Raw genomic sequence first — 26,512 nt, forward strand, 5'->3', positions numbered from 1 at the left:
TGTAATAATACAGTTACCATCCAAAAAATGGCTAGTTACTTTTGTCGCTAGGAAGCTAGCTCTTTTTCGTTTCGCCATCATGTTTGGTTGGTTCCACCTGATTGAGCCCTGTTGCAGATTTTAGTATGCATGTTACTGCTTTATTAAATTACAGATTTTATTTAAAGAGCACCTATTACGTTGCTTAAACAACGTTATTTTGTGTATATGGTATAATACAGTGTGTTTTTTGTGGTTTATGGTTAAAAAACACATTATTTTCCACATACTGTACATTTTTGTAGTTCCAGATTTCACTCTCTTCCTAAGGGGCTGTTTACACTTGGTATTAAGATGTGTTTTCATCGATCGGATCACAAGTGGACAAGAGAGACACATTACGGTTACACCTGGTATTTACATCTGTCTCTTTTGTCCACTTTCGACCGCTTCTGTGCTGAATACTGGGAGGGGGTGGTCTGTGAGACGGTGGGCGAGTCTCTCTGCTGTCATTCAAACGCGAGCGGGAGTAATTATGAGTTCATATGGACGCAAACTAATATTATGTCGGAGTCCACGTGTATATCAAGCAAGTAAGCATGCTGCACAGTGTTTTGTTCGTGTATATGTTTGAGCTTTCTCTGTATTTTCAGCGCAATTGATGAAAATTTTGTGGCTGTTCGAACACATTCAACCACATGTGCGTTTACACAAGCAAAAGCAGTCCGATCGAAAGAATCCTCTGAATGTGCTTGAAAGTGGTCAAAAGTGGACACGTTCAAAACGTTTTGAACACCGTTTAGACCTGGCATTAACGTCGTCCACTTGTGATCCGATCGATGAAAACGTGTCCCTGAGGCTGTTTACACTTGGCGTTAACATGCGTTTTCGTCGATCGGATCACAAGTGGATGACAATGACAAGTGTAAACAGTGTTCAAAACGTTTTGAGCTCGTCCACTTTCGACCACTTTCAACCACATTCAGAGCTAGCCTCAAACCCCTTTCGATCGGATTGCTTTTGTAGTGTAAACGCACATGTGGTTGAATGTGTTCGAACAGCCACAGAAGACCGCCTTCTCTCCGCCCATTTATCTAATTTGAGGTACTGAACACAATGTTTTATGTCTTTTCTGACTTCTGGCAGGAACACACTGTGTACAGGGCTATTTTAAGCCTTTCATTGATAAAACTAAAGCAGCCTCCGCATAGTTTCATTTTGCTAGCATGTGAAAGTTGCGCAATCTTATTTCATCAATTGCGCTGAAATATCAGAGAAAGCTCTAACATGTACATGGACAAAACACTGTGCAGCATGTTTACTTACAACAAAAGCAGCGGACTCTGACATAATATTAGTTCATGTCCATTACTCCCGCTAGCGTTAAATGACAGCAGGGAGACTAAGAGTAATAAGTAATAATAACTTTGGAAAGGCTCTGATGTATCTGTGTTTAATGGTCACAAAGAGATTCATTTGTTTTGGGTTGATCAAAGCAGCAGTCTTTGGTCTCATGAATCTATTATTTGTTTCTATTTTTTGGAAGATTTACTATATATTTTCTAAATTAATTTGCTATTTAATTAACGCTGTACTAGAGCACCTTTTTATGGTCTTTCTTTTTGTCTGTACTACATGAAACAGAATAATTAAGTGTTTTGTATATTGTACTTTAACCCGTTTTTTTTTTTTTTTATCGGAGTAAGAGAGTGATCTTTTCTGCATAATGCTTTTAAATATCAGTGGTGTCATCTCGTGGGTTCATTCCAAACAGCATGCTCAGCACTTCAGGAAGGGAGAAGCGCGTACACAGACACTCCAAATAAAGACAAAATTATTGTTTTCATTGCTCTTTTCGCCAAGTGTATTTTAATTGGCTCCCTCAAAAGACCCAATGATTCTCGTCCTGGGGAGCGGGAACTGATTGAGACACGTAAAGTTGTTTATCCAACTGAATGTGTGAGCGTGTAACCATCCACTTTGTTGGCAGCTTTTTCACAGATATGTGAGTGACCGTATGGTTCACGCCTCTTTCATTCTTAAATCAGCAGTGATGGAAAGATACCAAAATGATACAAAATTGTGAAGCGGTTACTGTGACAATACTGGTGCAATATATCACCGCTATTAGCCAATCAGATTCGACAACCAGAAAGAACTGTTGTTGAGTAAGGAGTAATTGATGACGTGCCATTGAATTATAAGAAAATAATGCACACCCAAGGTGGTAATGCCATTACCCCGTGGGTGTGCATAATTTTCAAATAATTCAAAGGACCGGAATCAATTATTTCTATTATACCACAATTACAACAAACATTGCTCTGGTGCCGATTTTTAAGACATTTGACAAGTTAGGTGTGCGGTTATTGAAAAATAATGCAAATCCATGGAACAGTTTTCAACCAATTAGAGTACAGCATTTAAAAGACCTGTGGTAATATATTAAAGCAGTGCTTCTCAAATAGTGGGGCGGGACCCCCAGGGGGGGCTCGAAGCGACACCAGGGGGGGCGCGCGAGACCCCGTGGAAAATACTTTTTCAGGAAGTGATTTTTTTGCACTGTCACTTAAAGACATTACACTCCAATCACGCTGATAAGCCACTTGAGTTTTTATTATTCTTTATTGATTATATTTAATTTAAATTTTCAGTATCAAATGGTCAAAAAAAATTATACTTTAAATAAGGATTGTTTTTTTTAGGCAAATTGATGCATTTTAAGTCTTTTTGTTACAGACTAAAAACAATGTTAATATAGTTATTCTTTGTTGTAAGTTGATCGATATTTCTATTTTTGTGTTTTCTTTAATGTTAATAAGGATAAAATGTTTTGCAGATGTGTAATTTTATAGACAAATTATACCATTAACAGTCGCGGCAGAGAGTTGGGGGGCGCGAAATGTTTACTTCTTCCTAGGGGGGGCGTGACAGAAAATAATTGAGAAGCACTGTATTAAAGCAATAAACCTCGCGAAGCCGTGGGTTACCAGTGCATTTTATAACAGCTAAGTGGCGTTGTTAGGCACGACGTGAAGCACTGTAACACCACTGCTTCGTGGGGCTTATTGCTTTTATAAAACGGTTACTTCATATGCATAGCATGATTTCATAAAATAAAACACAAACAAGTTGTAATTATATATAATTATGTAAAAACACAGACGCAGCAAAGCCACAATGAAAATATGATTAAAGACTGTGGTGTTTATTTTCATAAATCAACATTCATCTAATTTATACATTAACATTTATATCGTACAACTGTTGAAGTATGGATCAAATATGTTTTGAAGCATGCTTAACTCTTTTGGTTAACTCTTTCCTCGTCAGTGTTTAAAAAAAAGTTGCCACCCATTTTTAGTTTAATGCCTTCCAGAAAAATTATCTTCTTTAAAGGAACAGTATGTAGGATTGTGGCCAAAACTGGTACTGCAATCACAAAGCTTGTGGCTAAAACTGGTACTGCAATCACACAACTGGTGGCCAATACACAAAATGACAACATAAACATCAGTTGAGGGCTGCAACTCCACTTTTTAAATGACAATATCCTGGCCAGACCACTGTTATGAGTGATATAAGTATTTGAAATGAAAATGATTTCTTAATGTCTGGTGACATATCAGGGCCATTTTATGATTAATTGATCTAAATTTCTTACATACTGTTCCTTAAAAAATATATATTTAAAATGAAAGAACGCACCCTCCGCTTTAAAACAACAAAAAAGCGTTTCACTCTACCTTAATTTGTTCTCTTATCACCCCAAATATTAAGCTTAAACTGAGATAATTTTATTTTTGTGAAGGACTTTTGTTAGAGATCAGATTCAGAACCATGATCCAAGAACCATGAGTTTTTAGTGTTGATTGAATGCGTCAGTGTTTAAGTTGGGTAAGATCGCCACCTAGTAGATAATAGCGTAAATATGGATTTGAGGATAAAGAACAATAAAGAGAAGCGCTTTCTCTTTATTGACAAAATGACTCAACAATATTTATGGATATCAGCATTAATTGTGCAATTGTAGAAACATTAAAAATATGAAGACTGTGGTGTTTATTTTCAGAAATCAGTATGTAGCAACGTAGTGATACCTATGTAATGCGGTCTGAACCGTGAGGTTACCAGGGTATTTTATCACAGCTTGGAACGCGTTTCAACCAATCAGAATGAAGGACCAGAACGGGCTGTGTAACTTTTTAAACTAACTCAACCCTGATATGAAATGTGCTTCTTTATGTCTTACTAATGTTTACTGTATTATTGGTAGGGTTTAGACATGCTCTGCAGTCTCTATAATGACTTGGAATATCAATAAGATACATCCTAATATGATGCAGATTGTGATGTAAAGAACAGAACTCGCACAGCCCGTCTAAATTCGGCTCTTACTCCCTTTGATTCACCTCACACTGGAAAGCATTTTATTTCAATCTTGATGCATTTATGTCCAGATAAATAGAGGTTTATTGAGGTAGAGGTTTGAGGTAGAGATAGAGCTTTATTGATGCAACAGATGGATAGGAAATCTCAGAAACTCTCTATATTGATCTTTTTCATACAAAAGGTTAGACATTGCTTTTCCACCCAGAGTTCAGTCATATTTATGTTATATCACAGTTTCCATTTTCATCTCAAAATGGAACTTAAAAGTTGAACCCAAAGCATTTAAATCCAGAGTCCCAAAACCTTTGTTTTAAATGAACTTTAAACCTAAAAAGCATGACATTTTTTGCTTGTTTCTTTATTTTGTGACAAATCTATAATATGGTTTTGGAGTTCTGGAGGAAAAATGCTCTCAATTTTACAATAAATAGCAAACCTTGCATTGGCGGCTGGTGACTTCTTTTTTTGAGGGCGCATGATGCGAAGATCGTCACAACATGTATGTAGCCCGTCATGTGTGTGGTTCATCATTTCAAAATACGTCGAGTGAATCTATGTGCATCACATGAAACCTTGTATTTTCTAATTAAAGTGTGAAGGCATGAATGTCTCTGAGATGCATATGTCCATCACTTTTCAGACAAACACATTTTCAGTTATTTTAGAAAATGTCCTAGATCTTTCAGTTTATAAAATGCAAGGATATGGGGGCCAACCCTTTAAGTCCAAAAAATGTGCATCCATCTTTCACAAAAGTAATCAAACCTGCTCCAGGGGGATAAACAAAGGGCTTTTAAGGGTAATTCGTAGTTTTGTTGTGGAAAATCCATATTTAAAAAATTTAACCCTTTAACTGGCGCAGCCTTTTTTGAGCGGGGGGTTGGTGAAAAGGTGATATACACCTCTAAATTAATATAACTCTGGCATTTTTTTTTTTTTGGTCTAGAAGCCTAATTTTGGTTTTAATTTTGGTAATTTTTGTTTTAAAGAAGACACTTCAACGTTTTTTAGGGAAGTGTCTGGAGGTGAAAATATTATTTTTTTTAAAGCAGTTTACATTTATTTGTAATAAATAAAAATGCAATATAGTATAATTTTTAATACATAAAATTGTCAAAAAAACTGAGGTTTGTGCTGGTTTGCTTTGAGGTTTGCTGCATACTTGTGTCACAAATGAATAAATTACAGTTACTGCATTATTATTACTGCTAAAAGGTTTTGAAATATGAAAACTACATTCTTAGACCTTTCCAACAATATATAGTTTGTCATGATAGATTAACATTTACATAGAAAATATTGAAATATACGTAGGTGTCCTGCTCACGGGACAGCGCCAATTAACGGGTTCAACTTTAAAACTTTTTGGCTTGAGAGTGAGTAAATCATGGGTTTAATATCATTTTTGGCTGAACTATCAATTCAAGAATCAATTTGTATACAGTATACTCGAACGTATAAAGAAGGTAATAAATATTAAATATATTGATTTATTGATACACCGTTTTTTCTAGTGCGTCAACTTCTGTATATGAATCTTGTCAAAAAAATCGCAGTTTTATGTATATTTATTATTGGATTTGTTTATAGCGGTTTTTATTTACATCACATAGATAGTTTCATCGGACGCACGTGATACACGTCTGGATCCGAACCTTACTTCCGGTTTCGTTTTTTTAATGGTCTAACTAGTTGCTAAACTCATCTCTTGAACAAATGCCTCGTCAAAAATAACAAATGTTTTGGTTTCCTATGTAATCTATGTGTTGTTGTTGTTTTGCTTGTTATATAAATAAACTACGTTTAAAGTACTTTGTTGTTATTTATTATTATCTGAGTTTACCGGAAGTTCCTGCGGACCACGCCAGCCGCTTGTTTATGTTGTTACTGCTGAAACCGTCTATATGTGTGTGTATTGCGTTAATAATTATGTAAATATAAATACACAGAGATGCAAGTATTAAGAAATATTTACATGTGTATATGCATTTTTATATTTATATATAATTAATATTATTTATACCACGGGTCTGTTGAATGCTTTATTCTGATTGGCTGAGAAATGTTCCATGGGTTTTGATAATTTTTCTGTAAATGGCACACCGAACTTGTCAAATGTCTTAAAAATAGGCACCAGAGCAATGTTTTTGGTAACCGTGATATAAGCGGAATAACCGACTCCTTTGAATTATTTGTAAATAATGCAGACCCGCTTTCCGTCGTGCCGCACAACCACCTTGGGTGTGCATTATTTTCTTATAATTCAACGGCCCGTCGTCAATTATTCTTTACATATATCATTATAAATACTTAATATAAAAATCTTAAAATTATATATGCATGTGTATGTAAACAAAAACGTTTATTCTGCAAACAATTATTCGCGAGTAATTGTTTTGCAGCCCTACTTATTTTGTGTTCAACAGAATAAAATAACTTATACGGGTTTAGAAGGTAAAGGTAAAGAAATGATGACACAATTTTCATTTTATTTAGGGGGGACTATCCCTTTAACTTATATACAGGCGGTTAGTGTATAGGAAATACAGCATGCTTCAATGACGATGCAGCTGTTTAGTGAATATTTCTCTTAAACAATCTCTCACAACCTGACGTCTTTTGGCTGACGAGGCATTCACTAAGTAAATGAGATTAGATTCTATTAGATGTGTGCATGTTCACAGAAAGATTTACACCCATAATGACTCTAAATGAACTGCTGACACAGGTTTCCTGCATTTCAGCGTGTAGGAAAACCATTATAGTTGATAGCCGAGTTGACCACACGCTCTCTGTTCTCACTTGAATCATGACCACAGGTTCAAGAGTCCAACAACCCAAACGGTTGCTCTCTTTCACCTCCGAAGCCTCGGACGCCCTCGCTCTGTTCAGAGACATGACTCGGTCAGATCGGGTCAGAAAGCTTACCATCCACTGAATGTTAACTATAAAAAAATAAATTTCAAGAAATAAAATCTCATCCATTTTTCATCAGCCCGCTCGATCGCGCATCTCTGACGCACAATTTCTCTGAACGCTGCACCGGTCATTAGAATTGTAATAATGTTTCCCTTTAGGGAGTTCACATGGTGTGAGTCAACATATTTATATTTCATCAGATCACTGTGGTTTATAATATGAAATATGCTGCAGACGTGTTGCTTGTGATCATAAAAAATATTATACCATGAAAAAGGGTCTTCATCTAGAGACTTGTGGTTTAAAGCTGTGGGATGCATAATGACCTAAAAGCAGACAATTGTTTTCTGTGCTCCTCGTATCTTTTAACCTGCGTGTGGTTTCTTTGAAGTCAATGACGTTTTTTCCTCTGTTGGTGTTTTTTTTGGAGCGTACGCTTACTTTTACGTACGTTTTCTCCAGAGTTCCCTATTTGACATCATCACAAGGGCAGATTGATGTATAGGAGACATGAAAATGGTCCGATCAGCAGACAGTGCTGAATGGCTCCCTGAGGAGACATCCATCCCTCTCAGAAGGTAGATGTTGAGATCTTTGACCTCAGCTATGATGGATGTCCCGCTGGAGAACCGCCCGTATATGCTGCAGTGTTGCTGTGGATGTCACCCTGTCGGTCATATCGTTCTAGTGAATCCTCATAGGAACTTTTGCGACAGTAAAATGTTCTGCCGTGACTCCTACAAGTGATGTTTCGGGTACATTAGACTGATTTTGTACATTGTTACAGTCCAATAATGAATGTTGTTGTAACTGATGTTAGCCATGTTTTAGTGTCGTCATAAGATTTTCTTGTCCCAAACATCCCATAAACAGGAGTTTTATAAGGGTGCGGTCACACTAGACTTTGAGAATGAAAATATTTTTCAGTCGTTGCTTCGTATATTTGCGCTTTTGTACACAGTGAAATTTCTTTACATCATTTTTCGTTTAAGGTCACACGCATTTAAATGAATGGAGAGAACGAAAACAAGAATAGAACAAAGAATGGAACAAATAGTGTAGTGTGACTAGATGTGCATGAATGGTCAAATATTCAATCTGAAAAATGCTATTCGAATGTTTATTTGTTTTTGACAGTTAAGGCTATGCTCATTAAATGCTTCTTCACTTCATCTGTCTTTTACAGATTTTAAAGTAAAATATACATGAAATTTAATTTGTATGAATATCTGATTGTTTTGGCAATTCAGATTGCAGACTAATTTAAGAGTTTGGAGAAGCGCGAATGATTTAAATGTTAAGTCAATGTGAAGACGCGTTGACGCGCATCTGGAGGTCTCGCGGCGCTAATGAGGCGTTTAGGGCGGCACAGTAGACGGGATTCCGCCTCATTTGTACGTCTAGTTTACGCAAATGCCGCGAATTGAGCGTCTGGGGCGGTACGCTCGAATGGTGTTTTTGTGCATTTTGCAGTTCACACGAATTTGCGTCTGACAGCCGAGTTGAAAAATTTGAACTTTGGCGGATATTATGGCTGTGTTAACAAATTAGGAGCATGCTTGCTGCTGTGGCGGCAGCCCGCCTGGAGTCACACATTCAACATGAAGGAACGCTTGATATTTTCCGTGAGCAGTCACCCGGAACTATACGACACAAGTTCTTATTTCTATAGAGAGAGGAATAATAAGGACATTGCTTTGAAGAGTGTCATTGAGGACATTGGGCAACCAGGTAAGTTCTAAATGCACATTTCACTTTTTAGTCACGTGACATTTATCGACCCGCGGCATTCCCGCCATTTTTTAAACAATTTTCCCCCTATATTAAGGTGACCAAATACAAACCGGTAACTTTCTCAATGAATGCACGATCAACATCAGCCATCTTGCAAACAGACAACTGCATAGCACTTGCCCCTCCCACAAGAAGCGGATTTATCCTCTGACGCGTGTCAAATGCTTGCTTTTTTCGCGTGTCTACTTCGCTCTAGACGCGCAAATGCATTCAAAATGTTCAAGTGGCAAACTAGACGCGATTTTGACACCTCAAACCCGGCTGGTGTAAACCCACGGTTAGACATTCACTGGCAGCCCAAATTTGGCCTTGTTTTATTGCTGCTGGGATATGTGTTTTCGTTGCTCCGGGATCTCACTTGTTGTTTCGCGTCTGTTTACATTGTGATAGCGTACTTTATGGATACAATTTTTTAAGAACTTTTAAATAATGTTTTCAACTTAAAAAATATATATACAGAATATAAGCTTAGATTGTTGTGGATATTTCCTAAATATACAATACATATCTGTGAAATTGTGACAAAATGAACAATACATAAAACTTAAATAACGTAATTTAAATAAATGAATATTCATTTTTAAAATGTTTGATTATTATATAACTGAAAATGCTTACACACATGCTTTGGACTACATCAAAACATGTGTCTCTGATAGAAGATTGAACTACATGCTTATAAAGCAGAGTCTGTTAGCGGTTATGGTTGAGGCGTAATCAATGTGACATCACATTGCTAGGGGATCCCCAAAGGCCTGTTTTGTGTGACTGTTGCAGTTTAAAGGAGATTGATTAAATGGATTTGTATAATAACAGGATGATTCTGGCAGCTCATCTTCTGATAAAAACACATTTAAAAGTGAATTTTTTTTAGGCTATGGGGGCTTTAAAGTTTGGTTTGAACAACGTTTACTGCTTCTGTAATTGTTGTGTACCTGTTTAATTCGCTGTGTCTGTTTAACCTGATGAATCCAAAAAGTACAGTACAAAAGAGGGTAAAAAATGAGCAATAAATTATTTAAATGAAAATACAGCTCAGTCCAATAGGGGCAGAGGCAATCTTCACAAAAGCAATTTAATGGCTGGCAATCTTTGTGTCACAAAGAAAATAACATAGCCGTCAAATTACACTAAAGCTCTGTGGGGAAGCAACATTTTTGTACAGCTCATGCTTTAGAGATCACATTCCTTCCTGTGTGTTGGCTTGATGCTGAGTATTGATTTCTGCCGTGATTGCTCCCATTGGCTCTTCTCCAAGCTTTCAGAGGTATGCTATCTTATCTAAGACATTCATCCGGTGTGAGCGACCGGCCTTCAGCATCTCACTTTCACACCCTAAACTCTGCCGTCAAACCTTTAGTTATTTTTCGGATGTTATACGTTAAGAGAGAGAGTTCACACTAAAGTGAGTGTCATCCTTTGTGTCATTGCAAGTCTGATGACTTTATTTCTCCTGTCGAACAGAAAAGCAGAAGTTTAGCAGAATATTCATACTCATATAAATTACATAACATTTATGCAGTTGCTTTTATCCAAAGCCACTTATAGTGCATTAGGTATATATGTTAACTGTTCCGTTTTCGCTCTGACTTAGGGCTTTGCAAATAACCGTTTTTGATTTTCAATTTTTTATTTGATTTAAAAACGTTTTTTAAAGAGTGCTGAGAGCGGAAAAGCAGACAACGTCATTCGCGTCTTTCCATTATCCAATCAAATGAGGGGAGAGGAGGGCTTACGTTGTGGTGAGGGAGGTTTACAGTTGCTTTGAAGAACGGGACTCCACTCGATCACTCTCTGCTGCATGTTTGTGCACCTCTCACCCTCGAACAAGGTCAGAGCAAGCGCCCTCTTTTTAAAGTTTCTGCTAATATGACAGTTAACCGCAAAAGATTGACAAGACAGCTGATTCGGTGGTTGCCTAGAAATATAAAAGCCGCTTCGCGCTGCTCTGTTTAAAAAAGGCAGTGCGGTGCGCCTTGCGTTTCCAAGCGTTTAAACAGCGTTTGGTATGATTAGCCTCTTATGTTGCTAAAAGCATTTTTATTTTGTGTATTTGGTGTAATACAATGTGTTCATGTGCTTTGGGGTTAAAAAATACATAATTTTCCAGATACTGTACATTATTGTTGCTCCTCTATGTCCTGCCTCCCTGATTTTGTACAAAGCTCATCATTTCAAAAAGCGCAATGTTCTCCAATTGGCCAGCGAACTAGTACATTGTAATTGGACTGAATACCTCTGGCATCAGCCGGAAATGTGACGCTCATTAATGTATTTGGAAGATAAGCTCCCAATGCAATCCTGACAGGAGTTAATATCGTCTTTACTACCTTATCAATACGAGCCGAATCTGATCTAGCAAAATGCAGATGACAGGTGATCGATCAACTTTCCCAGCGCGGCTTGAGCAGTATGTAACAGATTGGTAAGGTAAGGATACTAAAACATAAACCATGTCTGCATTTGTGATCGTATAAACAAAAAACAAGCGCTACTCTACACTGCACAAAACTTGTGTCAGTAGTAAATTCTTTAAATATGAAAACATAGACTACTTATAGACGATAGTTAGAAGCGGGTCAATTTTGATAATGACCGCCGTGTCCACGTCAACATGTTGTGGAAGTAAACTGGTCCCTACATTCCCCTGTGTGTTTGTTGTAGTCCAAGAAAATATATTTACGTTGGAGACAATAACTCGTGTCATCGTTTACTTTGGGATTTGTACCTTTTGTATATTGTTAGCATGTACTAATACACACTTACACACCAAAGGAAATGTAAAATCGTGAATCGGATAATAGGTGCTCTTTAAAGGGACACTTCGCCCATTTGCATAAAGCTTTGTATAGTTAGATCCCCAGTCATGTTTTTGAATGGTCATGCATCATTTCCTCAGTTGCCGCTGAGACGGGAGAAATATAGATTTCAGTGTTGCACTTCCTTTTTTCAAGGATGTAAAAATCTTCATTTAGCATCATTTAAAGCAGGAAGTCCAATATTTTTGTTGAGTGGGGGAGACTACAAACACCCCTTTTCTCGGTCAAATAGGCACCAAATTCGAAATGTATGTTACATTTCGACTACAAATATGACGCACTTTCAATAATGATTAATGTTTCTACGGGTGAAATGCTCCTTTAAATACCAATGAAATGCCTAAAGTGACATTTGTGGAAAAATAAGGCATTGCAATGACTCATCAAAGTGAAATTTCTGAACTTAAACATAACAGCATGATAAAAAAATGCTAATTTACAGGAAAACATGTCAGACGCACTTAGAGAGTTTTCTTAATTTCTTTCATGCTCATATTTTGTATCCAACAGAAGCATAATGTGATCAGAGGCCATTAAACTTCAAAAAACAAGACAAAAACCTCCATGAATGTTGTCCAAGTTTTCTAAAGTCATACAACAGTTTTGTACAGTATGAGAAGCAGACTGAAGTTGAATACATTATTAATTGATAATCGTTCTCGGAGTCTCCCAGATCTCATTACATTACATGTCTGCATGTAATCAGATATTTGACATTAAAGGACAAGTTTGATATTTTACACTTAAAGTCCTGTTTTCAGATTGTTTATGGTGAAATAGAACGGTTTTGACTGAAATTTCGACAAATGCGGCTGCCCCGAGAATTTTCGGGTGTTTGTGTTTCACCTCCCACCTGTACAATGGGTTTATAGGTGCACTGGAACAATCCTTCCTAAAAGGCATTAAACTTTCGTTTACAAAGACGTGAAACTCAGCGAGTGGTCAGGGGTGTTCACTGATATGCTCACACAAAAATCGCTGCAAAAGATGCTTTGCAACAGGTGTTTTAGCATTCGTTGTAAACTTGTGGACCTATTTTTCCAAACGCCTCACACCCGTACATTCTTCTGTTAAGAGCTTGAATAATAGACACTCCAGCCCAGGTGGTGGCGCTAATCCGCCTTTGCCAATTGCAAGAATACAAACAACGCTTCCGGCGCGGAGTAATACCGTACCTCACAGCACAACTAATACAAGTCAATGGAGTTGCAAAAACTAAGATAAAACCTGTTGGAATGCGTAATTTGCAGCGATTTTTGTGTGAGCATATCAGTGAACACCCCTGACCACTCGATGAGTTTCATTTCTTTGTAAACGAAAGTTTAATGCATTTTAGGAAGGATTGTTCCAGTGCACCATTAAACCCATTGTAGGGGTGTGAGGTGAAACACAAACACCCGAAAATTCTCGGGGCAGCCGCATATGTCGAAATTTCAGTCAAAACTGTTCTATTTCATCATAAACAATCTGAAAACAGGGCTTTAAGTGTAAAATACCGAACTTGTCCTTTAAAATATATCATAGCTGGTTTGACACACGGGTTCAGATTTCTCACAGCCTAATGCAACACACTAAAATGTTACATGTGCATGTTCAAATCACACAACATGCTTTTATTTTAATGGATGCACTACTCCTTTAAGAGCACCAAATTAGTTTCTAAGAACAATCAACTCTACTGAGAAAATTAGGTCACCTTTCAGCTAAAATAACCCTTTTCTAAAGGTTTACAATCATAAATGGGTCACAACTAGTGAATGAATGTCTTTTTAGTGTTTTTGGGCAATATTGGATGCTTGTATGTGAGCTTGGCACATTCTTCCAAGTTCATCAGCTGTAATTACTGCGCTTTTCTGTCTAACAACTCCCAGATTCGTATATTTCTTTGCTTAGTAGAAAAAAGCTCCAGAGTCATGAATCTTTTATAGGGACACTAGATAGTTGGTCTTTCCTTTGAAACACTGCTCTCCATCACAGCCCAGTTGCTAAGAGAGCCCAACCTGCCTGGGTTTAATGTGTCAGCGTTACTGATGTTACGTAAAAGCGCACAAATGCCATCAATCTCTAATTCATGAACGACAGGCTAAAGACAGAGCACGGAAACACGGCGCATGCGAAACATCCGTGTGCATTCTTACGACACAACATAACAAACCGCCGCTGTAAATGATCCCAGGGAGTTTTTACGTAACCTTTTCAGATCTTCATTTGATATTCAGCCTGTTAAGCTTTGTGTAGGGTGACAGTTTATTTCTGTCTCGTCCTCTGTTGTAAATTCAGAGCCCCTAGAAGAAAAACCCATTTTCTTCATAATCACTGATCTGTGTTGCTGAATTCACAGTGTCGATTTTGTGTGATTTATATGCTGCTGTCTCCTTCTCATAAGTTGCCATTAATTTTGAGATAAAGGTTCGCAGGGAGGAGAGAAGGCAGCAGGTGGAGCGACAGCATCCGCTGGCAGCCGTACTGTGGATCTCGCTCCACCCTCCGTGAAGGAGCGTGTTAATCAAATCATTCAGTCAAGGACTGCAGTGTAGCTTGTCTCATTCCTCACCGCTGTAAATCAAGACAGTCGCTTCCTGCAATGCTCAGACTAAACAGTGCACACAACAAGCAAGCAAGATGCAGGTTCAAGTTAAATGAAAAGGGGAGGCAGTTGCTCGGGTTCATGTGATGCTAATGGAGAACAGAAAATGTGAGAAGATTCTTTCACCGATGATGCATATCGGATGTTTGATATGGAAACACACATCTTGTTGGGTGAAAACCAGACTTAGAAGGTGTCCAGCATCAGAGTTTTTTAAATAGCCATTGAAGCCAATTTTATAGTAAGTCTGAACTTTCTATAACCATTATTTTTAGAGGATTTAAAATATATTTCCTATAGAATTATTAATTTTTTTAGATTATTATTATCAAAAATGATCATTACCGCAACATGATATTACATTAAATATATGCATTTACAAACTCATGTTTCGGGAATGAGAACTAAAAAGTTGTTCAGGTACTATGACAAACAAAATTTCAACTTTTATCTGGAGAGAAAAAATAAACTGCTTACCTGGTAGCCATCTTGAGTGTCACAGTCAATTATGTCCCTTCCAACTATTTTTTTTAAATGTTACTTTCTTGAGGGCTTAAACAAAGATTGAAAATTGTTGCGGAGGATGAGAAAATTGTTCTTGGACACATTTATATTCCTTATTATTGTCTCTACATTTATCAATGATCACCAAATATCACATGTTTCTTTACAGTAAATCTTTATAGTAAACATTTTTTTTTTAGATTTTTTTTTAAATTATAAATATTTCCATGTCAAATAACCAAAATCCAGTCATGGACACATTGCGGTAATGAAAATGTTTCCCTTAAATGTGAAAAAAAAAACTAAATTGGTGTGTATGATGTCATTAGAAATCATGTGCAAAATAGTACATGAAGAGATTGCTTTTTATTTTGATTCTCTTACTTCGCATTAACTTTTTTATCAAAATGCCTAATTTCGCGAGAATCACCCTGTTGCATTTGCTGTCATCTTGTTGTGCTTAATTCTCATTGAGGATATAGAGCAGTGCTTCCCGACCTTTTTCACTTCAAGGCCCCCTAGTTGCCCACAACAATTTATGAAGGCCCCCCACTCACTAAATTTTTTCCACATAAATTTTTGACCAAACAGATGTATATTTGCTACTAAATTGGCCAGAAAAATAAGAAATATCTTGATTTTTGCTTGTTTTAACTTATTTTAACGCTTGTTTCAAGAGTTCACACTTACAAATAAGTCAGATAGAATTAATGAGATGCGTATTTGGCGTACTGTCCGAGGAAAGGACTCTAAGCTCGGTATTTGGCCAGAGCCCGGAGCACTCTCCCACAAAGAGAGGGGGAACATTCTTATACAGGGTCTGTATAAGGCCCGAACCCAGAACACCCCCCCCCATATTCAGGTTAGGAAGTAACCAAGTAAGTGTGAGAAAACAGGGTGGTGGAGGAATGCTAAGAACTGTCAAAGAACGTGGGTGAGTTGGCTGCATGTTTATATAGGCTTCCACTCATGCCAATCAGGTGGACACCTGATTGCTAATTGTTGACAGCTGGTCGTAATTACGAGATAGTTTGGCAGATTATTTGAACGTGCTCCTCTTGAACTTTGTTAATAAAACATAATTTTGTTACATTTTTAATAGTTTTTCATCTTGAGGCCCCCTTGGAAATCTGCTGAGGCCCCCCTCTGGGCCACAACCCCCTGATATAGAGGACTTACTTTGATCAAGGCCCTGTTTATATTAGTGCAACTCTCCATTTACAAGGGTTGCCAAGCATAACCGTAATGAAAACGCAATAATAGTCTAACACTTTATTTTACTAGATTTGTGAAATTTATTTAAAAAACCTGCACAAACCGTCAGCCAAAAAAAACCCATTAACCAGTAAAAACACAGCAACATAAAAATCAAGGACAATCTGAAAGAATAGACATGATTAACTTTGCATTAAACTTTGGACATGAGGTGCGTTTGCACAATATCGTAAGTACCGTAATTATAGCATGTAAAAAGCGTTCACGTTCGTAATTACATCTTGTGGAGTTTTCTGAGCGACTTTTACTACATGATCGCTGCAACCTTACACAGAAACACTCCTTGTATGTTATCATTGTTAGCTGGCATGCTTTTTATGCTTTGCAATATTTTGCAAAAGCATTAAAATGTCATTTAATGTTGTAATAAAGCAATAAGCCTAAAAGCCTAAGCGGAGTGCCTAAAACCCCCTTAGCTGTTATAAAATGCACTGTAACCCCACTGCTTTGCAGGGCTTATTGCTTTTATAAAACGGTTACTTCATATGCATAGCCATTAATTGTGCAATTGTATACAAATTAAAAATATGATTAAAGACTGTGGTGTTTATTTTCATAAATCAGTACGCAGCAACACTAGCACAGTGATACTTATGTAATGCGGTCTGAAATGTGGAGTTACCGGGGTATTTTATCACGGCTTAGAACGCGTTTCAACCAATCAGAATGAAGAACCAGAACTGCCCGTTTTATAATTACGTATTTTTCAGCTGCCAACAATATTATTTCATGTGGATTCAATTTGATGTTGTTACTGTTGCTAGAGAAACGCATAATCACTAGTTCGAGGATGTGAACAGCTTTGAGTTGAAGGTCACGTCACAAAAAAATGGTATATACAAAAACGCGTGAACTTTTAAGGTATGGGTGCAGCGATAATTAAATTAATGCAATCATGCACTTTACACTCAACATCAAAGCTCAGTGCGCCAGTAAAACCTCTGCAAGTGTGTGTGTGTTGTTCTGAAAAATTGCATTGAATCCTGTCTGAAACAATTACATTAACATCAATCATCTTTGTTTTTCTTAATACGTAGAGCACTAATCTGGCTCAAACTAATAGTTTCAGGTCCAATTACTGTGATTTGGTCTAACAGGCCATAGTAGCTGTAGTTAATGCTGTAGTTAAAGTTTGGTTGTGTATTTGTTCGACCCAAATGTTCCTACACAAGATGTCGATCTGAACACTCTGGAAAACCATTTTGACGTCCAACTAAACACGAGCTGGAGTAAACCACTAAAACCACAAATAGTTATCTGATCTTCTCCTCGGTTGTATTCTCTGTTTCTTGTTATCTTGGCAAGGAAATCTGATGTTGTGTTTCTTTTTTCCTCCCTCTCCCTCATGGCTTTCTTCTTCTCCTGCTCTCTGTGGATGACAATATCTCTGACTCCAGACTGGCAGTATGAGGGTAAGATGATGAATCTCATCTTTCTGTTACTCTTTTGTTCCCGAGAGCACAACTCTATTAACCCTAAGCGCCACACCGGCACTAACGGCCGGGCTATACACATAAAGAAGTCATTTCGTAAATCTCTCTTTGACTCGTGTTCCTGCGGTCTCAGTGGCGGATAGGTTACAGTACTCGTAGATCCTTTTTTATGTCCACGTTTTCTGACTTAATGTGTGCTGAAATTGAAATGTCTTGTTTGGTATGAGTTACGCCACGGACTGGACGTGCTGAAATTCTGATGTCTTTCTTTTTCCATTTATTTTCCGTCCTTGTGTTTTAGAATGCAAACTCTCTCGAACCGGCCCACCTGCCACCATTGTAGCCATAGATGAGGAGAGTCCTAACGGTAGGTTTATTTTCAATTTCTTATTTGTCTGGATTTCATTAAACTAATTGAAGGACTGTGGTTATTGAAAGTATGTGATACGAGTTTCAAGCAGCACTTGAGTTTAAAAGGATATGTCTGTGATTATTTACTTTTGTGTGTCCTGTGTGTGACTTGTATGACATATTCGGCACTGTAAAAAAATTGCTGTAGTTATGCAACTTTAAATGTATTTAAATGTATGTTATTTACTGGCAACAGTTCAAAGTTAGTACTGATACAGTAAATGGATAGTTGATCTCATTTGCTTATGGACGGCCCTCGTCTTTAAAGGAATATTCCATTTTCTTAAAAGAAAAATCCAGATAATTTACTCACCACCATGTCATCCAAAATGTTGATGTCTTTCTTTGTTTAGTCGAGAAGAAATTATGTTTTTTGAGGAAAACATTGCAGGATTTTTCTCATTTTAATGGACTTTAATGGACACCAACACTTAACACTTAACTCAACACATAACAGTTTTTTTCAACGGAGTTTCAAAGGACTATAAACAATCCCAAATGAGGCATAAGGGTCTTATCTAGTGAAACGATTGTCATTTTTGACAAGAAAAATAAAAAATATGCTCTTTTAAACCACAACTTTTCATCTAGGTCCTGTCCAGCGCGACCTAGCGTAAATGCGTAGTGACGTAGGGAGGTCACGTGTTACATATATAAAACGCACATTTGCGGACCATTGTAAACAATAAACTGACACAAAGGCATTAATTAGTATCAGTTGACATACAACAATGTAGGAACGGTCCTCTTTCAACACACTTGTAAACACTGGGGCGGAGTTTCGCGTTCGTCCTCTGTGACCTCTTGACGTCATGACGTATTGCGTGGGGTCAGCTGGCGCATTACGACCGGATCTAGACGAGAAGTTGTGCTTTAAAAGTGTATATTTGTTATTTTTATTGTCAAAAATGACCTTTTTTTTTTTTTTAGATAAGACCCTTATGCCTCGTGTGAGATTGTTTATAGTCCTTTGAAACTCCGTTGAAAAAAACGTTTAAGTGTTGAGTTAAGTATTAATTGTTGGTGTCTATTAAAGTCCATTAAAATGAGAAAAATCCTGCAATGTTTTCCTCATAAAGGAAAATGGACTCTTTTAACCATCAGAACGCTTTAAGAAAATTGACTATTCCTTTAACCATCAGAACGCATTCAGCTAGAGCCAAGCATCTAAAGCCCTTGAGCAAGTGCCTCAGTCCAGGATCACTGTGATGTGGCAGGCTGGTCCTCATCGCTCACTTTTGTACAGTTTTATGAGTTGGATCTCATTTCTACTCCTGGATCTTGGGTGCTTAGGTCTTAGTTGTGCTTTTTAAACACAGATAGGCACTCGTAGTTTGGCGGATTGAGTATAGCGTTCCCGTTGCATCACTACAGCAATGCAGTGCGAGTTCCCTCGAAATGGAAAGTCTCGAAGTGAATGAGATGCTGTGTCCCTCTTGCCATACTTTTTGCATCCCTGTTACACCGCCTTCTGCATAATTCAGCAAGCAAGGGTGTTTTTCAGATCGCCTTTTATACTTCCTGCCTCCAGCATCACCCTGCCGGTAACGGTACACCCCAGCAGTGGTTAAATTTGATATACACATTTAGCCGCACTCACACCTGGAGGCAATCCCATAGCGTCACTACGGTGACGCAGCGTCTCGTTCCCTTCTCAGGGAACAAGGGTTAAACACAGAACCCGAGACGTTTTATTCTGTAAAGATACATTTTGAACAAACATTTACTAGTAAATAACCTACATACAAACTGCTGCCAGTATTACTGTAATTTTTACAGAATTTTTTAACAGCTAGGTGAACTGTAGCCCTCACTTTGTTTGCTTAGGGAAACACATTAACAGTGAATTTCATGTCTGCCAACTTTGGAGTGTTGGAAAGTCTGTGCGTTTTTCCTCTGATTATAACTAATTGACAGTGATAGATGTGAACACATTTGCATGAATCCAGTGGAGAACATAGCATCGTATGGGTTGCACTAATGAAAGTCATTTGTGTTCTTCACACTTACTTTGGATGCCCATGATGCACCTCACGGGGGCATTGCATCACAGATGGTTTACAGTATGTTGGTGCTTTGATGGGCTTTATCATGTTATATCTTAACCTCTTTAATTCGCTCTGTATCTCTGTGTCCAAATACTGAGGCGTTAAGTTTAAGCCTAGATGAGAAGGTTGAAAGCTCCACCAGTCTTTGAACATGAGTAATGTAGGTGTGAAAGAGGCTCACAGCTTTAGCTGACCACTTTCAAATGTTGATTTAGAAAATCATTCATTTGTTAAAACTTCGGTCAGGGGATTAATTAAGCTCTTTAGGATTGCTTCTTTATAGTTAACAAGAGTTAGCAATTGTAACCAAATTTACTTTCACAATCCCAATTTGTTTACACAAAACACTTATTTTTGGTTGAAACAGGAATTTGATGAGAAAAGGATGAAAGGTAGGATTTTTATATCTGTTGGCAATTGGTCAGATTGGTAAAAGTGGGTGTTAACATCAGAATGGAATGTGATTGGAGGAGACAGGAAATAAAACCAGCCTGATGACATCACCTGATAACAAAATATAAACACTCATATTAGATTTGAATCATATTTTTAACTAAGTATGTCTTCTACACTTTTTAATGTTCATCATGTTGACTTTTAAAGAGTAACTTTAAGTTTAATATACTTTTCACAGGTTTGAGTACAGTTTACTCATTTTGAATTAGTACATTGTATTGTTCGGGTTTACAGTGTACCTGAGAGATAAAATAGTGTCAGATTGAGCTTTTGTCCAGAAGTAAGAGTTCTGATTGCTTGTTCAAATTAAGTATAATTTCAAAGTGTCTATAAATTGGCAAGATTTGCAATAATCTCTCTTTGGTAATTTATCCTGGATTTTTTCGCCTTTAGCACTGTGATTTAATGGATGAAGATGTGTGACTTTCTTGGGCAATTATTAGAGTAAAGGATAATCATATTCATCCCGAACTATTATCATTCTTAATGTATGCAAGGTGATGCTGCATTTACCTCAAATTATGGATAATATGCTGTTTTCCTCTGATTTCATACGTCTTTCTGAACCACACATTATCTTTAAAACCCTATGAAAGCTCTGCAGAAGAAGGAATCATTTGTGCTAAAAACGCATTCATTTCAAAAAGCTCATAGTGAAATCAAAGATGTCAAGAGGAGATATTGATAAGTGTTCCCAAGGAGACGATGGTTTTTAAACCACCAATGAACATGTTTTCTGTTTATTAACTTGTTTTGGTCACAATATTTTTTATAATATTTGAAGAGCTCAGATGCAAAGGCAGTAAAACCCCACCTAACCTAATGCTCTCGGCACGTATTATGAATGTGATAGTGACAGTGATGTGCAAACTCATCAGTCAACACAATTGATAAATATTTTCTTATTAAAACTTCAGTTTACCAAAGACAGTTGTGGTTCAAAAGAGCCGTGTACATACACAGACGTTCAACGCATGCGCATTGCGACCAAATGCAACGCATCTCCTGCGCTACACACTGCATTTTCCTATAGGCACATGCGAGACTGTATGCGTACAGTGTACACAGGGTCTCAAAAATCCATCTGAAACTCTTCTGATGACAAAAATTTAACGCGGACCCGCACGTACACGTAACAGATAGACTATACTTGGGCCTTAAAGGGATCTGGCATTTTTTTTGAAAATATGCTTATTTTCCAGCTCTCTAGAGTTAAACTTTCAATCAAATCAAGATCTTTGCTTCTGTAACATGGCTGCAGGAGGCGCAATGTTATTAGGCAGTGCCCGAAAATAGTCCTCTTTTAATAGCAGGGGACTATTCTCGGGCAGTGCGTAATATCATTGTGCCTCCTGCAGCCATGTTAAGGCAGCAAAGTCCTTGATTATTACACCAGAATGAGAGTATAGTTCCTTAATTTTAACACATTGTTTTGTGTTAAACTATTTAACACATTATGTGTTATTTTAACACATTGTGTGTCATTTCGTGTAGAATGTGAGCTTAAATAAATGAAATGGACAACACAAGATGTGTTAAAACAACACAAAGTGTGTTATTCCAAAAATAACACAAGATGTGTTAATTTAACACATTCATTTTAAGAGTGTAGTCATATCTGTCTAGAAAATCGCAACTTTAAATTTTCTGTCGGTCTTAGTACACGATGTAACTACAGAAGAGTCAAGTTTTAAATAGGAAAAATATCAAAACTATGTGGTTATTTTTTAGCGCAATGCTAATGGTCTAATCAGATTCAATGGATTATGCTAAGCTATGCTAAAAGTGCTAGCGCCAGACCCAGAGATCAGCTGAATGGATTCCAAAATGGTAAAAATCAAATGTTTAACTCTAGAGGAGCTGGAAAATTAGTATATTTTCCAGAAAGTGGAGTGTCCCTTTAAGGCGTCAGACAGGAAAACAGTTTGTGTAACATTAGCAGCACATTAACAGCTGGTTGATAACATATTACAGTATATGTCTAACATTGTAAATAGTGATATATAAAATGCATTCTGATATATTCACTTGTAAACAAATTCACTCATCCTCTCCTTTTTCTAAAAAGTTTTTGGATCAAACAAATAAGGCTGAATAAAGCAATATTTCCACTTGCCATTGTTGTGCGTTTACTACAGTTGAGTAGGTGACCTGAGTCGATCAGATAGGAAGGAAGTAAAACTCCTGTTTATGAGTGAAGGCGGGATTAATTTGCATATTCATCGTCCACGAATACTAAATGAAGCCAGGGTGTAGAGTTACACTTTAAGCTTTTTAAGACATGAAGATTTATTTCAATAGTAACAACGTATAAATATGTCATTTTGATTATCAGAGATGAGTTTTAAGGGATACAATGATTGACCATAGAGGGATTATAATAGCAAATAGGGATGGAACAATTACTGGTTTCACGATTAAACACGATAAAATGTCCTGACGGTTAGTATTATTGTTTAAAATGTAATAATCATTACAACCGTGTTTGATTACTGTGATTTTGAAAACTCGCTGTAAATCCTGTCAAGCCAGAATCAATTTGACGCAGGCGAGCACATGCAACATAGTTTTTGCACAAGAAGGCATTTAAGTGATAATGTATTGTATTCATTCACGTTAAACTTATTAGACAGATTTATTTTTTTAACACAGAAATGATTTCAGGGACATGAAATATTAAATTGTGATGTTTAAAAATAAAACTTGTTCAAATGTTTTCAGTGTGTGTATCAGTTCTTTTTGAACATGAGTGGCCTCAAAAAAGAAGTCACCGGCCGCCACTGAGTATAATATGAAAAATATGCTGAGTTTCTTAATAACTTTCCGAACCCATGCAGATATGCTATTAGGGATGGGACGGTATGAAAATTTCATATCATGATTATAGTGACCAGAGTTACCACGGTTATCAATATTATCATGTTTTGTTCAAATGATATGGAAATGTTTAAAAATAACTGAAACACACACTGAAAACATTTGAACAAGTTTTATTCGAACCACTGATCATACTACTTAACCTAAATATACCTTTAGGTTATTGATAGAAATGTATTTGTTGAATATCTTGTGCAAGCATGATTCATTTCAAACACTAGTAATAACATTCATTTCAGCTGCTGGTTTGATTGTACTTGTGTTTGAATGAACATAATTCCTATAGTTACATTTGTGTTATTGCAGAGTTTTGATCTGTTTACTATTATGGTAAAATATGGAAATGTATGAAGAGTTTGGTTCCAAAACGCAATAAATCCATTTTGACTGATTTCGGTAAAAATGTGTTTTCTATACCAAGTGAAAAGATGAAAACCCTATTTTCTGTTACAAACTTTCACATAGCATCTTTAGGTTATAGTTACATCAAAAATTCAGATCCATAATTTGATTTTCAAAGATTTATTATAAAAACTGATTATTTTTTCAGCAAAATGCACTAAATCCATAAGTTTTTTTTTCAAAATGCTATAAATCTATTAGAATCAATATATACATGTGCATTATCTTTGCCATGTTATATTCATTTAGACTAGTGCTATACACTGATAAAAAATAAACATTACTGGCATTAATAATCAAAACACTTACTTTGTCATATTAAAGGCGCTCTATGCATTTTACGGTTTTTGTCAAACAGCGACCCCTAGAGTAGCTGGGGAATACTTGCAACTGTCGTAATTTCCCACGCCCACTCTGTACACCGGTACTTGTAAGGATAGTGTTGGGCATGAATATGCACAGAGGGACTGTTTCACAATTTCATACAAATATTAGGCTACTGCATAGTTTACTAAACTACAGATGATGGTAATAGGATAATAAGAAGTTTATTCCAAGTGTAGGGTAGGCATATTATAATAAAGTAGCCTACCGCGTTTGCTGGCTTATAACGTTTTTACATGATTGCAGCTAAATCACAAGTAAACAGTCTATAGTCTATGTCTATTGTATCATTTCATTTGTGTTTTTTTATTGTAATGTAAACATTACAAAATGCCATGACAAAGTTAATTATGTACAATGCATTATTTCATAACATTGGCCGTTATAATGTCACTATACATGATTATTGCTATTTATCATAATAGTTTGCAAATTGTGCATGTTTACACTATTTACAACCTCTAGGCTTATTTATGTCCTGATAGTTATGTGAGATATTGACAACTATTGTCATGATAATCGCATGACATACTACAAGCAAGTGCAACAACATACAACATAGACAACAAACAAGTTTACAAATAAGAGATTTACTTACTAGTCCATCAACAAGATCAGCATCCCTGTTGCATCCAGTGCAGTGTTTCGAATGTGCTTTCTTAAATTTTCCATCGTTGAGCATCATGTCTCAAATTTGTGCGTGCAGTTGTTGTTTATAGGCTTGTTCGATTTCATGCGGCGCTGCAAGAACCGACAGCTGGATGACGTCAAAGTATCGCGAGAATGATCCGAGAAATAATATGAAGTGTAATTTTGTCTTGCTCTAGTGGCACTTTGACGTCATCCGTCTGTCAGTTCTAGCGCCGCCGCACGAAGTCGAACAAGCCTAACGTGTGTGACGTTGTTGCCGTAAACCAAGTCGTGATTTTCTTGAGATTTGTCAGGGGCGCTCCTCTCAAGCTTGCATTGCTGGTTTTTCCAGCGGCGTCCTCGCCGAGCTTCAACAGGAGGATGATTCGCCCTACTATGACTTTGTTTACCACCAAAATAACGTTGAAGCTGTTATATTAAGGTCATTGCTGCTGTTATACTTGGGACGTCGTCGCTGATCTTTTTTCACAGCGACGACGTCCTGCTCGATTTTCGTTGCCTCAGAGTAAAATAATGGAAAGTTTTTCATAAGATCCTCTGGGGTCAATGTGTTTGCATGACAGAAGCATGATGCTGTCGTGTGAGAACAAGCAACAGCGAGCGGTTTTCCGTCGCCCGAGTGGCTTACGGTTCTTTCCCGCCACAGAAAACCCCTGAAGGTTTATCAATGCAATCAAAAGTATTATTTTGTTTTTATTTGTTTGTTTATTACGAAGTACAAAGTAAATGAGGAAAACTAGGATTCCGTGTGTATTTAGCGTGCCGCCATTATTGTTTACAATGCGTGGAATGGTGTGCTGTGATTTGTTGAGTGGATTTATTGCATTCTGCAGAGGAGGAGGAGTGGCGTTTATTGCACTTTGGGAAAAAAAGGAGAAAAGATTACAGAATAACACTGCAGATTTCATTATGGACCTGATTCAAAATGATTTTGGTGGTAACTAAGGTTTTTTTTAATGCCGTTTATTGCATTTTGGAACCAAACTCTTCATATATTGAGTAAGTGACCCTAAACTTTAAAATGGCAGTGTATTTCAGTCAAGAACCAAAACTAAGCAATGTCCCTTGTAACGGCTGAGAAACTAAGGTATAAAACAGTTATTTTCAATGGCAAGATTCAAATCATCCCATTACCACAAGGACAACTTCTCTTGTCTCAGCAGTTTTTCTGCCTCTCATTCCTGGTCTTTATGTGTATTAAATTCACAGTGAAACGGACACAGCTGGACTGAAAAGCATTTTATTTAAAGGAACAATTTCAAATCAATGAATGGCAGGTATTGGGGTTGTTGATGATCGAGTGGACACTAAAGGTTACCGCATTGGTTACAGCCAGGATAGATTAACTGTTAGACTGTGGTGAGATTTTGCTTTTACCAGCCTGAGCAGAAGACTCAACGGGTGACCACACAATCAGCTGAGAGATGAAGATGAGATGAAGGTCCCCTTGAGAATAGCAGAGAAAGTGAAGGTATGATTGGTAATTAATGGCACGTTTGAGCGACAGAATGTGGCGGTCGAGTGGAACGACTATTGATCTGGATGAGACAGACTGGTAGGAATGTGAGTAGGATTGTCAGG

The 26,512-nt window shown here is 37.1% G+C and overlaps 1 protein-coding gene across 3 annotated transcripts in view; it reads left to right on the forward strand.

The window, feature by feature from the left end:
* The window catches only part of pcdh15b (protocadherin-related 15b), a 297,173-nt gene that overhangs the window by 26,901 nt on the left and 243,760 nt on the right, over positions 1–26,512 (forward strand). For all 3 annotated transcript variants that reach the window (XM_055175304.2, XM_073866716.1, XM_073866717.1), the window contains exons 3-4: positions 17,667–17,681; positions 18,004–18,069. In XM_055175304.2, the coding sequence (XP_055031279.2) occupies positions 17,667–17,681; positions 18,004–18,069 (81 nt within the window). The remainder of the gene's footprint in view (positions 1–17,666; positions 17,682–18,003; positions 18,070–26,512) is intronic.

The sequence above is a fragment of the Misgurnus anguillicaudatus genome, chromosome 4 (assembly GCF_027580225.2).
Source record: "Misgurnus anguillicaudatus chromosome 4, ASM2758022v2, whole genome shotgun sequence".
Lineage (NCBI taxonomy): Eukaryota > Metazoa > Chordata > Actinopteri > Cypriniformes > Cobitidae > Misgurnus > Misgurnus anguillicaudatus.